The 17981-nt window shown below is 36.9% G+C and overlaps 1 protein-coding gene across 4 annotated transcripts in view; it reads right to left on the bottom strand.

Moving 5' to 3' along the window:
• Nucleotides 1-749: 749 nt before the first annotated feature.
• Nucleotides 750-17981, bottom strand: part of OLA1 (Obg like ATPase 1) — a 114114-nt gene continuing 96882 nt past the window's right edge. For all 4 annotated transcript variants that reach the window (XM_066189916.1, XM_066189915.1, XM_066189917.1 and 1 more), the window contains 4 exons: nucleotides 8134-8274; nucleotides 7346-7442; nucleotides 5171-5293; nucleotides 750-1272 (listed from right to left, as the gene is read on the bottom strand). In XM_066189916.1, the coding sequence (XP_066046013.1) occupies nucleotides 1171-1272; nucleotides 5171-5293; nucleotides 7346-7442; nucleotides 8134-8274 (463 nt within the window). In that variant the 3' untranslated portion in view covers nucleotides 750-1170. The remainder of the gene's footprint in view (nucleotides 1273-5170; nucleotides 5294-7345; nucleotides 7443-8133; nucleotides 8275-17981) is intronic.

Below are 17981 nucleotides of genomic sequence, written 5' to 3'. Positions count from 1 at the left end.
CCACTGAACCTGTAGCTGAAACCCCCGGGACATGGGCACTCGGACAAAGCCAGGCTGTTTTAAAACACACTAAACATACTGTGAGAAAGGGCAGTTCTACACCTCACATTAAAAGAACAAACTTAGTTTTATTTTTGCCAACACCTTATTTTTCTGTTACTCAGAGTGACCAGCTCTGTCTCATGGTTAAAAAATAAAGAGGTAAAAAGGTACTCCCAGCTGCAAACTCATTTCAGCAGAACTTACCCATCCAGCACAGTGTGACCTCTTCCCCCACAGCACCGTCTGTGTCACTCTCCGCTGGCCACAAAACCAGACCGGAGAGGACAATGCACAACATCAGCTACTACTGCTCCAGCCTGATTTATTAATTTCAAGGCAAGAGTGAAATACTCCCTCAAAATTATTTGAATGAAAAAGCTTCAGTCTCATAGATAACATGATTTTTCTACACATATTTCCTCTCTCCAGTAAAAATCACTTACGCTGCCATCATTATTATCCTTAGTATAATCTTTCAGTGAACGTCCATCTACAAATTCATTAACTTTTTTGAGACAAATCATTGGCATCCTAATCTTCTAATTCCCATGAAAGACTCACTTTCAAGATACAATTGCAGCTGCCCCACACTGCCAGTTACTGTATCATACACGTCTTAAAATTCTGTAATCAGCATCCACCAGGTGCCGTATCGCATTCAGCACACCACAGTCAGTCAATACAGACATCCCCAAACACACCAAGGCTGGTTTTGTCAAATGTTTTATTGAGTGTAGACATCTGGAGTACTGTAAAACATGCATTATCTGTAGATTCAAAAAGGAGCAAGCCACATTGTCCTCACTGTCAAACGTGTCAGGCTTGGCATACATGATGGAGATTAATGAAGTATCATGAGAGTAATATGGTTCCCGAAAAGCTTCTACAATTTTGAGTAGGGTCTTAATCGTTTGAAATGCAAAGCTGTTCACATTTAGTGAACTTGCATGTTTGCTGGAGGTGCCATATTTTAATTCAAAACAAACAAGAATAATTTCACTGGGGGGAAGGGAGGTTCCCTAGGTAGAAACTGTATGCTTTTTGTTTCCAGATATTCCAATTCCAAATAAAAATTCATATGCTTTTTGAAGCAGCACAGTTCATTTCTGAGCGAACAACATCTGATATTCATTTCTTCTTGGGTTGTTGAGGTGTATTAAATTTAAAGAAGATAATATCTCCATCCTCCACTACGTAATTTCTGCCTTGTTGTCTGTATTTTCCAGCAGCCTGTAAATGGAACAGACAAAAGGAAAATCGGTTATTTCATTAGACATTTTACAGGATTTTCAAATGGAAATTATTTAAACACATTTTGGTAAAGGGATGGTAATACTTCAGCTTCAGAGTTTGACAGTCACAATATTCCTCAGTTTGACATCACTTGGTTTGACATACGTATGAAATACAGATGAAAGTAATTTAGCCTCCACTGCATCTGTAGTGCTCAAAATGCACCTGCATTATATAGTGGTAGAGCCTGGCAAGATAAAGGACACTAAAACAGTTCCTTTTTTTTTCTTCTTCTTTTTCCAATTTGGCTTTCTTTTCCCTCATGTGAAAACCCTGCAGATGGCAAACACTGGTGGCAGGAACATAAAGCAGCGTTGCTGGAAGGGGCAGTCAACACCAGCCCGTGCCCTGGCTGCCCTGACCTGCTGGACAGCAGGGTCCTGCCACCACTGACCATGGGGACACTGCAAATGTCACAGCTGTGCCTCACTCGGGCTGCCAGTGGGGCTCTCCTGTCTGCTTGTGCCCACATAATGAAGGGCTGAGGAGCACAAAATGCAGGCTCAGCTCTTCTGTCAGAAATTTCCTTTAGAAGGCATCTGCTTCAGAAGGACAGATAGAAGAGCATATAGGCTGTGAAACCAGGATACAGGAAAAGGCACATGAACCAAAGACATGAAAAGAAAATTCGTTATTAAAATGCTGTACTTGAGGAGAGCAGAAAATAGGCAAGGAATCTATTAAATATCAGTACTTTCTGCATTAGAATTTATTATTATATTTTTCTACTGTTATCTCATCGTAATTAAACCCAGTATTACAGAGGCTGTGGCATTAGGCCTGACAGGCTGGGCGGGAGGTGGTCTGCAGAAGCATTTATCTTGAAAAGTGTCTACAATATGGAAAAGTTGAGAGCTTCTGCTTTAGTTCAATAACCATTCCTGTTTTGAAGTTTTCTCTTGCAGGAGAAAGTGCTTCCATGCAAGACCTCACTGTGCCATTATTCTCAATGACACTATCACAGTGGTGGCATGCTAAGATCCCATTACAGGAAAGCTGTTAACTAATGACCTTAGTTGCTGTAGAACAGATCAGATTAATGGTACACAGTTAACTTAGACACCTTTCTTTCACAAAACCTGCTCTGTAAAGCAACCCATTTCCCCATATTGCTGCCTGGAAATTTAGAAGCTCGATAACCTTGTTGCTGCCATTCCTTACTTAAATGTGGTTCCCAGACATGCTAGCCTATGGAAAACTGCAACCAAGATAGCCCCAACAATAAATATATACTGAAATAGTAATTGACCTTACCCCACAGGACACTATTGATACATAAGAAATAATACTTTGCAGAAGTTTTCCTATTTCTATCCCCTGGAAATCTGTTTAAACTGTAAAAGGCTTCCTTTCAAGTTCTTTCCTTTGATGCTAATAATGCTTAAAGTCAAGAGTAATTAGACAAATTGATGGCATAAATACTAATAAAACAGTGCTGTAAAAATCATCAGAAAACATAAGCTGCAGGCACAGGTACAAAAACATTTTTCAGTTGAATACCTTTAGTACTCACAAATATTTGTAGAAAAAACTGTCCTCAACAAAGTAATACAACATAATTTTTTAGCACAGTAGTGCAAACTATCAATGTGGCATAGACTTCTTTAATTAAATACATGTTGATATACTAATGTAAGTTTATGTATTTTTGTTACAAGTTTACAGTTAATTAAAAGTGACAGTGTTCCTTTAAATTCTCTAGAGACCATTTAATCCATTTCCATTGCTATCAGAAACACTGGTTGAAAAAATCAATACCCATTTGTGAATCTTGAGTATGTATTAAACAAGACACGTCTAACCAGTTCATTTGCACTTGAAAGCAGCCATCTGTAGAAGCCAGCTTTGCCTAAGCAGATATGATTGCTAATAATGTGATATCCCTGTAGACTACAAAGCCCACACAGAGCTATTCAGTGTATAGTTCACAGCACTGGCATTAAATTAGTTATGCTGTATTGGTGTTAAACACACACAAAATCAAACTTAAAAATCGATCAACTTGATAACATACAAAGCAAGCAACTCCCATTACCACTGTTATTTAAGATGACTCCTAAAAGCGCCTAAATTCAATTTTGAAATTTACCAGCAATATAAAAGTAATTAGTAATGTCTACAGCATGAAACATTGTATTAAATGCAAATTACAAAAGACCAGAGGAATATGACCCCTTATTTCTAAGAACAAGGTTTTTCCTAACCTTGATTTTAAAACTAGAGCAACAAATGCAAATCTGTGTGTTTTACAGCTACGACATGACAACAAAAAATTTAATCATTAAATATGATTTGAGCATGGAAGTTTGAATTTTTGAATCTCACACTGTGAAAAGCAAATAAAAATATACAAGCAATATACTGATTAATTTGATAGGTGTTAACTGATGCAGCCTCTCAGGGAAAACACTCATATTTGAGTATCAAAAACTGATGGTAGCAAAATTTGAATCTGTTACGTAAAGTGGTTTCTGACTGCAGAATATTAGATTTATTTATAGCTGTGGTTTCCCTTTACAACTACAACTCTACTTCCCTTTTCATAAAGCAGTTCACATGCCGCAACGAACCAATTATATGGGATTTTTTTCCCTCACTTCCTGGGGTTCAAACAAACCTATTAAAGTCCCGCTGCTCAGTATGATCTTCCTTAGTGATACCACTGAGAATAGGCTGAATTTGAAATCATAGTTTTGCATACCTTTCAAGCTATCAAATAGCAAACAATAAAGCTGAACCTTTTAAATTCTTTAACACATTATTATGTGTAGGAACCTTCAAATACTGAGATTGAGTAAATGAAACTAATGTGCTTTGTAATTGCAATTTCATAAAATACAAATCTTAAGAAAACGTCAAAAATGCCAAATGAGAAATCAAATGTGTATGAAATAAAGGTAAGTTTTTCTGCTTAAAGGAGGAAATAACACATTAGCAACGCAGAGAAGAACAGCTTTCCTTAGGACATTTTTTGCCACGTACAAGTTCATTTCATATTTAATAACGTCAAATCAGATATAATTTGTCAGCTCTAAAAGGGCACAACTTTGGGCACCCGAGCAGTCTCTGCCCTCTAGTGTTGAGAAAGCAGATGAAACTCTTCTCAATGCAAGTGTCATCACAAAGAAGCATAGGCTCAAGGAAGAAAGTTTTCCATTAAATATTTTTACTGTCTCTTCAGCACATAGTAGCCACCCTGAATGATCAAAGTAAGGCATGGCATTTTTTAGTAAGACATCAAAGGGCAACTGAATAAAATACAGGAACGGTAAATTTTAAGATCCTAATTATGCTTATCAGAGTCTAGAAGTGGAACCCACTAAATCTGAGAAAAGAGTACAATTTTAAAATATAGTATTTTCTAAACCATTTGCATCTGACATTTTAAATACCTTTAGTAAAAACAAGATGACACATTTTTAGAAGAAACCAGTTTTTCTGTTTCATGTTTCCTTTTAGAAGTGCTTCAAAAAACCTCTCTCATCTTAAAAATATGACTTTTCAAAAACAAGCCAGTTTTAAAGCTTATTAAATTCTGAACACAAATCTGTAAAGAGAGAGAAAAAAACCCCAACATTAGCACAACATTTGGTCTCAGTGCTGACATGTAGTCCATGCACTGTTTTATCTTGGGTACTGAAATAGTTGCATTCCTGTCCAGTGAGTTGGTGCATTTAAACTCTTTCTTAAGTAAAAGATGAAAATGGATTTTGGTCTATTGCTAGAGGTGACTGAAGATTCACTTAGCATTAAGAACTTTTTTTCCAGTGAAAAATAAGATTTGAAATGGAAAAACGGCATATCTGGAGAGAGAAGAAAAAGATGAGGAGCTCACCTTGACAGCAGCCTCTGAACCTCCTTCTTTAAAATCTTCATATTTCATTACTTCAGCCATAATGAATCCCTTTTCAAAATCTGTGTGAATCTTCCCTGCTGCCTGAGGAGCCTTCGTCCCTTTCTGTCAAAGGAAAGACCAGAAGAAAATTAATTGCATTTAAGAAGATTGATTGCAGGAAAGAGGTTTCTCCTTTTTTATATGCTTTCAGGTTCTGCTGAAACTTTGTTTCATATCAGCTAAAATGTCACACATGCAGCTGGGCGATCCTCAATACTGGGACACAGACGGTGCCTTCGTCACAGATAAACCAACCGACATTAAAGATCAGCAGCTTTGTTTTCCCTAATAGGTATCAACAGCAGTATTGATTTTAGAAGCTATGACTGTGTTTTGTTGTGAGATTTGCTTCAACCCCTAGCTTTCTACACAGAAAGTGAGAAGATAAAGACTTTTAAATAACTTCAAAATCTGAATTACTCAAGACTTTCACTTCCACCCAAATAATTTCAATTAAAGATAACATTCACGGTGAACAATGTCCGCAATGAGAAATGACATATGGATGTCAAGCCGTACACATTAGCTTATTTTTATTTCAGAATAATTTTAGTAAGTTTGGTTTAGAACAAACTGAGTATTCTTACCAAAACATCAACAACTGAATCACTAAAAAATAAAAAAATCACAGACGACTATACAAAAATTTAAGTTTATGCAATAGAGGAGAATGCATTATAGCTGCATGCTTTAAATTACAAGGAAATACATTCTGTGCACATACAACCATGGAGAGAAATTTGAGCAATAATGGTGACCTAAAGGCTGCTTAATAAAGCATGTTAAAGTGCTAAGGAGTCTGACACTGTAAAGCACAGTTTTTACAATAAAAGATGTATTGGGTTAATATGGCTACTCACTGATGCTTACCTGACTAAATATCTTTGCACATTAAATCAAAGATACTCACAATCAGTCTTAAGATAAACCAGCTTTCAAATTTTCTAATAAAGAGCAAGCACTTCTCCCACTGAAAACAGTGGAATTTCACAATGGGCTTTTAAAACTATGGCAATAATCAGAACAGCAAAACTCCTGCTTTTATATAATTTTGGTTGCTATTATTTTAGCAAGCAGTTATCATGTAAACAGAGATGAGAAGAAAAAGCTAAGAAAACCCCACACATGCTTACAAGAAAATAAGTTTAATGTGCTAAAACACATACACAAACATCTGTAGAAGTACTATTAAAAATATAAATTTACAGGAAATTATGTTGATTAATGAAAACAAATTAATTCCAGTGAATGAAATTAAATACAGCACTGAAACTCATTCCACAGCCCTAAATACACTGATGCAAAAAAAATAGAACCTCAAAGACTGAACTGTACCTCCAAAAGTTGACAGTTACAATTTTTAAGGTAAGAGTTTCCAAAATATTTTTTCAATATTGATCTTTATATTACAACATATTTACATTCAAAGGCAAACCACTACAGCTCAGCCCTTCCTGTCCTCTGGGAATAAATTAGTTGAAGTCTATGGCTGTAACCATTCTACACCAATATTTTAAATACATAATATCATTTTAGGCATTACATAAGTTCCCAGATAAACATACAAAACTACCAAAATAAACTAGGTCTAAATACTAAAGTCAGTAAAAGACCTGAATTACTGCACACTGATTTTAGGATCTGAAGCCCAACTGTGTATCCACGAGGAATATAATGACGTTATATTGCTTTTATTGCTGAAAATGTAATCCCAGCAAAGCACAGGAGGAATGAACCATCCGCAACCCAAACAAACTTAGTGAATACAAAATGAAAAGCAACATCAATTTCACTGCAGACAAACCCAGTCACACAGATTAAGCAAGCACAATACTGGTACGTCTTATCTCTGACCACAGGAGGAGGGTAGACAGATTCTACAGGATGAAGAAATTCAGACTATGTAATAGGCAGAATCAATTGTTACCTGCCTCAATCAATGCAGCTCCACTTTCACTGTTCAGCAGCTCACAAATAATTAAAGTTATCCTGGACAAAAACCTCATCTGTAATGACTAGCTAACCGCCACCATGACAAACTTCAAAGTCAGTGATATCAATCTGAATTCAATAGTGTGGAACTGGATATAGCTGATGAATAAGTATGAATCTTACCCTGATGGTCCATGCACGCACTTCATCTGGGCCTGCAGTGAAAAAGTATTCTAGTTGGAGTGCTGCATATCCAGCCTTAATGATCTTTGCTAAAGCACTGAAAAAAAAAAAAAGGGGGGAAGGAATCCAATTCATTCAGCACATACACATAAAACAGCTAAATGCGCCAAGTAATCAATTTATGTGGAAAGACATCATATATTTTGGAGATACCACGTCTACTTTTAAAGAGAACAATAACTGCAGTAGCCTTTCACTTTGAACTCTCTTCAGAAAAACTACTTTTTTACTGCAAAACCATAGAGATGGTATTTTGATTTGTTTATTTGGCAGGCTACAGAAACACGGGATAAATATAAATCACTCTATCAGGCAGCACTCTTGTCTCATGCAATTTTCAGGACTCCAGGTCATGAAAGCGTATCTGTTTGACTGAAATTCAATATTGAAACAATTTATTATAGTTCTTCAGAAAATTATGGCAAAATTTTCTCCACTGTCCTTATTCCCCATGGATGACGAAACAGTTTTGGTGATCGTTCCTTCTCAAAAATATACATAACTAATACCTATGTTATAATTAAAACACTGTACAGAGATGACAGATGACAGTTAAAAACTTAATTTAAAATAAATCTTTTCACTCTGTCTCATGGTAAAGAAAGGAGAAGATTCTCTCTTTATAATGGTAATTACTCTGTCATTTATTATTCTATCAGCGCAAGCAATTAAATTACTGCAAGGAAATAGTTGATAATAAAGTGTAGGGAAAATGAATGCTAATTAACCTTTGTGTCATGTTCTCTTCCAGATACTTCTGTTTCTCCTCAGCACTCATATCTTGCAACTTGAGTTCCAAGGCCCCACTAAAAGGAATGACCAAAGCACCCGGGTCGTGCTTGTCCACCCACTCTTTAATTTTTATCAACCTGTAGACAACAAAGGGCACAACATTATCTTGTAGTGCATGCATGGCTGTACCACATTCATTATTATCAAGTAGCACATACATATTCATAAGAATTGCACGGATTTATGATGCCATCTTTTTGTGTATTGCTTTCCAAGGTCAAGGCATTAACAGGCAGCAATTGCTTCAGGTGTACTCCATTAACATTTCACTGTTTCTTGGTTTCTGTTTGGCATTTCATCTATCAGAAATAGGCATAATTTGGGGCAATAACTAGGTGTTTGGTAGAGGTTAAATACTTGCAATCTAAAAAGTGAATAAAACTTTCTGAGAGAAAAATGTACTTCCAAGAATTATATTTATCAAATGTGGTGCAATTGAGGGCCTTCAGTTTTTTTCTTTCTATTTTAATAAAAAAAAAAAAAGGATCTCAGTAGCTAAGACTGCTGATATTAGCAGATAGAAAAGAACACTACACTCCTATACAGCGAGCTGCACCTGCTTTTTCTGTGTATTGATCTTGGAGTATGCCAGAGTTGATCAATACAGGACCATGTTTTTACTGGCTTTTCTTACCTTTCTACTATTCTCCCAGGACAAAGCTTCTGGCTACTATACTATGATTATTTTTAAATAAAGAAAAAAAAAATTACTATTCATCTTCAGTAACTTGCAGCATTTACAATAGTTTACTGTTCATCATTTTTTTTTAGTTGAAAGAAACAACAAATTCAGAGCTACAAACTTAAGGTGTTAGTTTTTGAATGTTTATTACCCTACTGAAGTGAACAAAAGTGGCAGCCTCCTGGCAGCCAGGAAGGCCAACCCTGTCCTGGGGTGCACCAGGCACAGCATTGCCAGCCAGGCAAGGGATTTGATTGTCCCACACTGCTCTGGGGCAGCCTCACCTCAAGTGCTGGGGGCAGTTTTGGGTGCCACAGTGTAAGAAGGTTGTAAAGCCCTTAGAGAGTGTCCAAAGGAGGGTAACAGAGATGGTGAAGGGCCTTGAGGGGAAGCTGTGTGAGAAGCAGCTGAAGGCACTGGGTCTGTTCAGCCTGGAGGAGACCAAGGGGAGACCTCAGTGCAGTTACAGTTTCCTTGTGAGGGGGAGAGGAGGGGAAGCTCGGGTGTCTTCTCTCTGGTGACCAGTGACAGAACCCAAGGGAATGGCCTGAAGTTGTGTCAGGGGAGGCTTAGGCTGGGTGTTTGAAAAAGTTTCTTCACCCAGATGGACAATGCTGTCAGGCACATGATGTGACTCCTGGGAATGCTCTGTGCAGGGTCAGGAGTTGGACTCAATGATCCTTGTAGGTCCGTTCCACCTCAGAAGGGATTCTGTGATTTTGTGGAAACTTTAGAGCAGTAGATGGTGTTTAAAAAAATCTTTAAACATTAGCATCATATTCGTGACTGCAAGTATTTACTCTAAGTTTAAGGGAGTCATTTATAAATTACCTGGGAGGAGTTTGCTACTGTTAATAGGACACTATTTCTTAAAAGGTATGAATGGTAGGAATGACAGCTCTATGCTCAGCAAGCAAACACAGGAGCCATGGGAATACTTCCTGTACACGAATAATCAAATTACAAACCACAGCCACTTTGGGTGCCAGCGATGGTTCAGACCTGAAGCACCCACCATACAGCACAGGGCTTTATGCTTGCTGAGTTCTTTTTCTTAGTCCTGCTAATCTGCAAGATTTAGACTAAGGTTTTAGCTGCTATTATACTAAAGTGCTTTGAAACTGTGGCCTGAAAACCTTTAAATAATCAATGCAAATGTCACTTCAGAAAAAAATGAACTGAACCACAAGTTCATCAACACACATTTGTCAAAGAAAATAGCAGGGGATCAGAGCTATTATGAGATTAAGTGCATGGCCGACTGAGTAGGGTTTTAGATGGGACAAAGAATATAGAAGTTCACTCAACAGTTTTCACACGTTTGTTATATAAGGCTGGTCTTCTATCATTTACTTATGTAAATACCCTGTCAATGTTTTTCAATCCTCATTATACTAATCTTTTCTTGCTTCCAGTTACCCAGTGAAAACACGGTCTGGTATCCAGGACTGATACTGAAACACTATTGCCTTCAGAAACATCTGCACTGAAAATCACAATTAAGATGTGTTTCTCAATGTGACATCTGACATTTAACAGCATTTCTAAAACTAACATTTGTAGTTAACTACTTTATTTTGGCTAACAAATTGGGTATCAAAGTTGAGAGCTTATAAAAGCCAACATTTTACAGAAAACATATCTCAAAATGAATCTACAATTCATAAGTGTACTTCAACATATGTGCGTACATCCTTTACAAATGTCTTTTAAGGAATTATCTAACACTGGTTTCTAGACTCATTAAATAATTGCCAAGTAAAGAAAGATGGAATGAAACGTGTAAACTTGAAAAAGTGAAATGAGCATGAAAGTACTGTCAAAAATTGGATCCAAATTCTGTTTGGTAAATATGGTCATCATAACTAATAAACTAAGAACTATTGTGGAACAACAAGGTAAGAAATAATTACTTTGGCTAAAACACCAATTCAGAATAATAATAGTCTTAGACTGTCATTTTAACAGCTTTTCTATTGAGTCCTTGGAGGGATTATTTGCATTCCTCAGGTATTCTATTGTACGATTCAGATGAATAAAGACTTACAAATCATTCCTCTACCGCCAGTGTGAGACTTTGATCCAGTGAATACACCATTGTACCTTAACTATAATTGGCAAAAAACCTGACAGTGTAGAGCATCACAAGCTTAATAACAAAGGAGAATATCTCAAAGTGTTGACAGACGATCTTCATAATGCAGGAGCAGAGCTGGTACATTTTAGCAGTAAATGAGCACTGAGGTCTAAAGGTCTCTGAAGTGACTGACATCAGACCTGCTACAGCCTCACTAAAAGAATAAGGTACTGCATCCCACTCTGTACAGACAGTCAGGTTCTCTGCCCGAGTCTTTTACTTTTCTGACTTTCAGTGTCACAGGAATTACTAAAAAGTACCAAGGAGCTCCCCTAAATATGATCAAAATAAAGAAAATAAACAAAAAAGTAAACACTCACATATAAATATTGATATATTTCAAATTCATGTTTTCCACAAAGCAGAATGCTTAACTAATAATCAACAAAATAATGATGCACGTTTGCCTTCCTGTTAGGGATAACCAAGTGTGCCAAACAGAACAAAATGGTCTTAACAAATGGTAACAATTAATGTCAAAGTTTGTTTTATTTGAGCACATAATTTTTCCAAGGAAAATTACATATGTCTGTAAAAGGACAGCAATAGTACACTCATTTCGGGCCTTTTTTAAGATAAGCAAACCCTGGAGTATCTCTCCATTATTTCATGCTATACTTGAAAATGAATAATGAAGAGTATTGGATTTTATGCTTAAAGACTTTTGACACTTAAAAACCACCACTGCACACTAAAATGTAACAAAGTGAAAAGTAAAAAACCAAAAAGCAGAACTGGCAGCACCAATGACCGTGATTAACAGCTGAAACTACTTTAAGAAACAAGGAACTGCTCAAGATGAAAACCCTTCTTAACAAAGTAAACCAAAAACTAAGTGAAAACAGTGTAACAGCGTGGGATTTCTGCAGTATCCAACAGACTTTCCCCACTGGAGTAGCTTGGTTCCTCCCTTCCCTGTGGAGAGGAGTGTGCCAACAGCAACTACAGAAGGGTCCCTCACTTGAAGTCTGATTGATGCCAGAAAACAAACAAAACATCTTTTCTGGAAAAAATACAGACTCAAGAGACAGCAAGACACCCATTCATTCTGTAATGGCAGGCAGAAAAGCGTATTACTGCCGTGTAAAAGCCTGACCCAAGAACAAAACCAAGGCAAGTGCAAAACCAGACCTCATCAACTTGCAAGTGAAGGCAGCTCTCAAAATTCTGATCAGCGAAAAACTGAAGAGGAATTCAGATGCTCATTTCCACCTTACTATGTGACTGCTGTTTGATAAGGACATAACGATTATCAGCAGCATTATCAGCGTATCTAGTAAACCACAGGTGCCAGTGACTTCAAGTGCAGATGGATCAGAACAACTACCAGAGTTAACTCCTGATCTTAAATCAGGATGCAGAAGACCTTGGAGAAAGGTTTAAAAATGAGGGCACTCCACTGAGAAGGCCAACAAGCAAAAAGCACCAGAGACAAGAGTTGTACAGAAGGGGGTGCCCTCACTTTAAAATGGCAATGCTTACTGAGGCAGAAAAAACCAAAACCTGCAGCCAACCAAAATAAAAAGGTATGGAAGTTGCAAAATGTACATTACCTACAAATCAATATTTGAGAGAGTTTCACATGAGAGATCCAACTGGGAACAGACAAAGTTCAGATAGAAATCTGAAGTAGTGATGGAAGAGAGAAGCTGCAGAGAAAGCTTAAGCTCAGTGGACACCTGCAAGACAAGATGACCCCTGAGAAGAAAGGTGATTTGTGAAAGTACGCTTTTGTACAAGCAAGACCAAAAAAAACATCTAACTAATGGAAGAGAAACAATTCTCTCTCTGTTCTACACCTGAACTATGAGTGGAAAATGGCAGAAACAAAAGAGCACGGCTGGGAAAAAGAAAATAACAGGCAGCACAAGATGGAAAGAAACAAAGGTAGGTAAGGTCAAACCAAATGACCAAAATTTACAAAAGACTGAAAAAAAAGATACGCAGATAGGAATGGGAACAAGAGGACTTAGAAATTCCTGCAGGCTCTTCCTGTTGGCAATTCTGAGCAATACTGATTTTTAAAGGCTTCTAAACTCAATCTGCTTAGTGCTTGCTCCTTATTGTTTAAATTTTCCATAGGTGGAGCTTAAGCCACCTTTATTTTAGTTAAACAGCCTATAGGCTGTGGACTGAGAATATACACTCCCTATTTATATCTTAAAAATTTTAGGTAGCTTTTATTTTGAGCCTTCCTTGTAAGCCACGTATTACTTCTAACTTTGAACCTTTTTGTTTGGACTCTCTTCAACTGGTCTAAAAGTTTCTGAAAGCACACAGTACCCAATGCACTTCTCAGAGCTTTCAATAATAATATCTTACAAACATTAAAAATAGCTAGAGGATTAACTCATTTTCCAGGTGATTTTCCTGTTTATTAAACCCAGTCTAGCATTTGCTTTTTTGTAACAGCACTACAACATTATCTCATGCTCAGGTTATAACTTATTGCATGACCCCATTTGACTAGCTATTCTTAATACTATGTTTGCATAGTTAATCATTCCTGTATAAAATCCTTCTCAGGAGTTGCATCGTGGCTATTTTTTCCTAACGATTTATTCTATTTCTTGAGATGCCCCTAAGTTCTATTTTTGTTCTACACATACATGGACATCTCCTACATTGGGGGACATCCAGATATTTAACAAGAGTGCTCACCATCCAGCTCATTAATGGAAATACATAACAGTATTCAACCAGTAGCTGCTTCTGAAAATCTCATAATGAGATATTCTTTGTTTGGAAAGTGTACCACAAATAACCATGCTCTGTGGATTATCTTCCAACCAGTCTTGCACATTCAACTTCCAGTAGATTCCATCTGGCCAATATTTCCTATCTTGTTTATGAGAATGTTGTAAGGCACTGAAACTTTTAAAGGCTTAATAAAAATCCCAATATGCAGTATATCTTTTCTCTATATGCAAGGTCATGAAATTTACCACAAACAAAGTATTAGACTCATCAGACAATCTAGACAAGTAATGAACTGTCAACATTAATTTGTGAAGAGAACTGGGGTGCTTTTAGGAGATGAAAAATAGTTGATTTGTTTCAACATTTTTCTTGAAATTAAAGGAAAAATCATTGACTTAAAAATATCTTGTTTCTTCTCTCCTCTCTGTGGATTTCTTTTGTCCTTTGAAGGTTTCAAATGAAACCACAAATTATCTAAAATGATGATGAGTTAGGCAAGAATTGTTTCTTTTACCACATCCCAAAACTGTCATGATCACTAGATTTAGTTGATTTGGTAGGATGGGAGAAGAAGACCTAATTTACTTAAGCACCAGTACTGCATGACACAGTGCCGAGGTGATGTCCTTCCCTTCTGTTCTGGTAGCGTTAACAGACTCCATGAAGATCAGGTCCCACTGTTCTCAGTGCTGTGCACAGATGAGGATTTGTATACATATTCTTACTGAGATCAGAAACAGACACAGCCTCAGTAAGCTTTCATTCCAAATTTCATTCCAATTAATGAACGATGGGATGGTAAAAATAACAGAGCAAATGTATATAACAACTCTATCACAGAAATGGTCTGTGGCAGAAGTGAAGAAGGGGAAGAGGAAAGCACAGGTGGTTGTCACTCTGCTGTATTGGAGCACTGTGCTCTAACTCATTATTGCTTCCTGCTTTTCTCTGAGTATCCCTTTCTTCTTGCAGGAGAAAGGATGACTAAACAGGAAAACATTAAGGAATAAAAAGGTACCTTCTTCCTCACCATGATAAGTTTTTTAAGATGACAAATCTACAGAAGGTTTGGGAGTACCTGTTACAGGCCTTGGCAACCATGTCTTAAATCATCAGCAGTGCTTATAAGTTTGGGGTATTTTTATTCTCTGTTCCCAGCTGGCCAGATGAAACACAGCAATCTTTCAATTTCAAAAAGCCCTTTCCCAGCCCTCACCTGCAAATGCTTTCTAGTAACAGTTCAGAACAAAAGCACTGCCTCCAAACACTGGGCTGCTCTCTGGCCAAGAGCCTCCTCTCAGCCCGTCAGGATAAGAGCTTGAGCAACTCAGTACTGCATTTATCCTGCACATCCTGAATGCTTTAAGCTCCTCAATACCTTCCCACAGTCCAAAGTCCGTATCACCTCCAGTATTTACTCACTGCACCACCTGAACCTTACAAGAGGCCAATGTGGAGAACCCATTTCACATGTTAGGTATCACTCCCATCTCCTAACACACATCGACTTGAGCCTCGAAAGAGGAAGTGGAAGAGCCCTTAAAATTCTTTACTTTTTAGGGACTTGCCACACACCCCATAATCACAGGAAGCTGAAGACAGAACGGGTACATGAAGTATCTCATTCTACCAGATGCAGATTTCACATTTTTAAACTTCACTGTAATTTCAACTTAAACTGTATCAAAAAAAAAGAATCACAGAGGTTCTTGACCAACACTATCATTTGACATTTATTACAGACAGGTTTATAACTCCTTAACGTTATCCTTTGAAACGTAAGTAATCCCAGGTTCTCTGCCTCATGTGTCAAAGCAAGTTCTTCCAAAGGCTTGATCTCTATCATGGCCATTATCTGAAATCCCTGATAATTCTGCAAAATCATTTGTTAGATGGGGTGACTAGTATTGCACCTACTATTCAACTTTTATTCAAGTTGCATTCCAGACTTTAAAGAAACGTTTTCAGAACCTGGACATAAGCTTCTCATCCCATTCCTTACCTGTCCAGATGTTACACTGGCTTTTCTGCTACCAGCTGCAGCACATGGAGCAGGGCCCCTACCAGCACTCCCTGTAGGCACACTCAAGCTGTACACCAACAAAAAAAAAAATCCAGTAAAAAGCAGCTTTTGAAGGGAGAATTTTGTTCTTTCATAGCCCTCCTCTCCAGCCATTGCCTTTTAAGATAGACCAGTTCACTTCCCCACATATCCCTAGTACTGGCTGTGCCAATATAACTGAAGGGTGCTGCAGAACAGATGAAGACTACCAAGGATGGGATATCGTAAGTTAGCCTATCACCCAAAAAACAGCAATGCCACGGAGGCAGGTTCAATCAGGAATTTTGTTATTTCTTACTGAAGAATGCTTATAAATGGCAGGACTCCTGAGTAAAAATTATCCCATATGAGATCACTTATAAATGGATTTTTCCAGGCAGAAAACACTGGTTTTTAAATACTGGAATTTAAAAAATCAAGGCAATATTCCGAAAATCCCTATCAAAGCTCTTTATGCCCTCAAGATATAGTTCTGTTAACTAACCAACATAATATGGTAGTAGCAGAGGGTTCTCAGCTTACCTGGTTCTAGAGAACTACCCAGAGACACTGGCTGTTTAATGGTATGCTAAAAACACGTAAGGACACAATGCTTCACTGACAAATTTATAGGTATAATCAACCACTTTTTTGAACATATTTCATATAAAGACTTGGCTTAACTGACATGCAACTTTTTTGGTTTGCAAGATGTGGGAGCTGTGAAAGAAATAATACCAGAGAACATGAATCTGTAAATCAAGTACAGACAGTAGTTAATGGACAAAATATTTCTGTATCTGGGAGAAATAAAGAATGCATAACAGAAAAATAAAGTTCATGGCCTACAACCACTTCGAATTTAAAAATATCAAGATGGTAGAAAGACAAAGAAGTAAAATAATTCAGGATGACTTTTTCTGCTGATATATATATAGAGAGAGAGCTCCCAGTAAGAAAAGATTTTTCTGTACACTATACAACTTATATAATCCAACAAAAGGTCAGTCAAGGTAACTCTATTTTAAACATCTGTAAGAAGCATCATTCATGAAGAATAAAGATCTTAAAATTAATTTTTATAACATTGATTTCTGATCTAAATTTCAAGACTGTAGCAATACCCAAATTATGGTCCCTACTGAGGCAATTGAAACCAATTATAAATTGTTATCAAACCAAAATCAATTATGACCTAAACAATAAGGAAAGTGGTGCTACACTGTCACTGTAGCACCTGCTGGCATGTGAAAGGCTTAGAGTCTCTAGCTTTCCTTGGTCTGCCAGTTGAGAACACTAATTCTGTCTTAACTAAAAAGACAACAAAGAGCCTGTTGCAAGGATGAAGACCAGTCCAGACTGAACTACTGATGAACCCACACAACAACAGAGACTGCAACAAACTGCATATTACATTTCCTAGTTATGGGCACAACAAGCCCTACTTCAGCACACATATACTTTGGAGCAGAAAGAGCTTTTAAAGTCACATCTTGCAATTCTTTCTGCTATCATTTACAAAATGCATAGTTTAGAACAGTTATCTTGAAAACTATATCAAAATAATTTAACAATTACTCATTCATAAATTATAGCAGAAGGAGCAAATCTCAGTCACAAGACTTCCATGCAAATTGATGATGACTGAGATACTATTACAGATTAGTAGAAAGAGTTCCTACTCCATTATAGCATGATAATGTTAAGTTTTGTCTCTTGACAGGACTTCTTTATGTCATATGGAAAACTACTCTTGAGAGTTTTGTACAAAGTAAGACAATTCATATCAATGACATTGTTGTAAAGTCTCAAATATGTAAACTCATTAGAAGTTATGAGCCATTCATAAATAGAGTATTAACAAAAAATCCCAAAGATGTGATGCCTTAACAAGAGAAAGTTTACATTAAATACGCAATGGACAACATAATTTTAAACTTATTAGTTATTTATTATTTTTAAATTTAGTTTATTCTTTAATTCTTTTCCATACTATGTGCATGCAAGCAAATATCAAGCCATACTCCCAGAAAAAAAAAAAACAACAACAAAACCAACAAAACAACAAACTACATAAAGATCCCATATAAGGAAATAAATATGATACTTGAAATAAGACACTATAAAGACTAATTGGCAATTTATTTCTCTATTGTTAATTTTAAATCCTGCCATGGGTAATACAAATACAGAGTACGACATTGTTAGTTTAGGCTTTCACTGA

The sequence above is a fragment of the Chamaea fasciata genome, unplaced genomic scaffold, assembly GCF_029207755.1.
Source record: "Chamaea fasciata isolate MVZ Bird 193981 ecotype frontalis unplaced genomic scaffold, bChaFas1.0.hap1 SCAF_8, whole genome shotgun sequence".
Classification (NCBI taxonomy): Eukaryota; Metazoa; Chordata; class Aves; order Passeriformes; family Sylviidae; genus Chamaea; species Chamaea fasciata.
The sequence above is the reverse complement of the archived record's forward strand: the minus strand, read 5'-3'. Positions and strand labels throughout refer to the sequence as shown.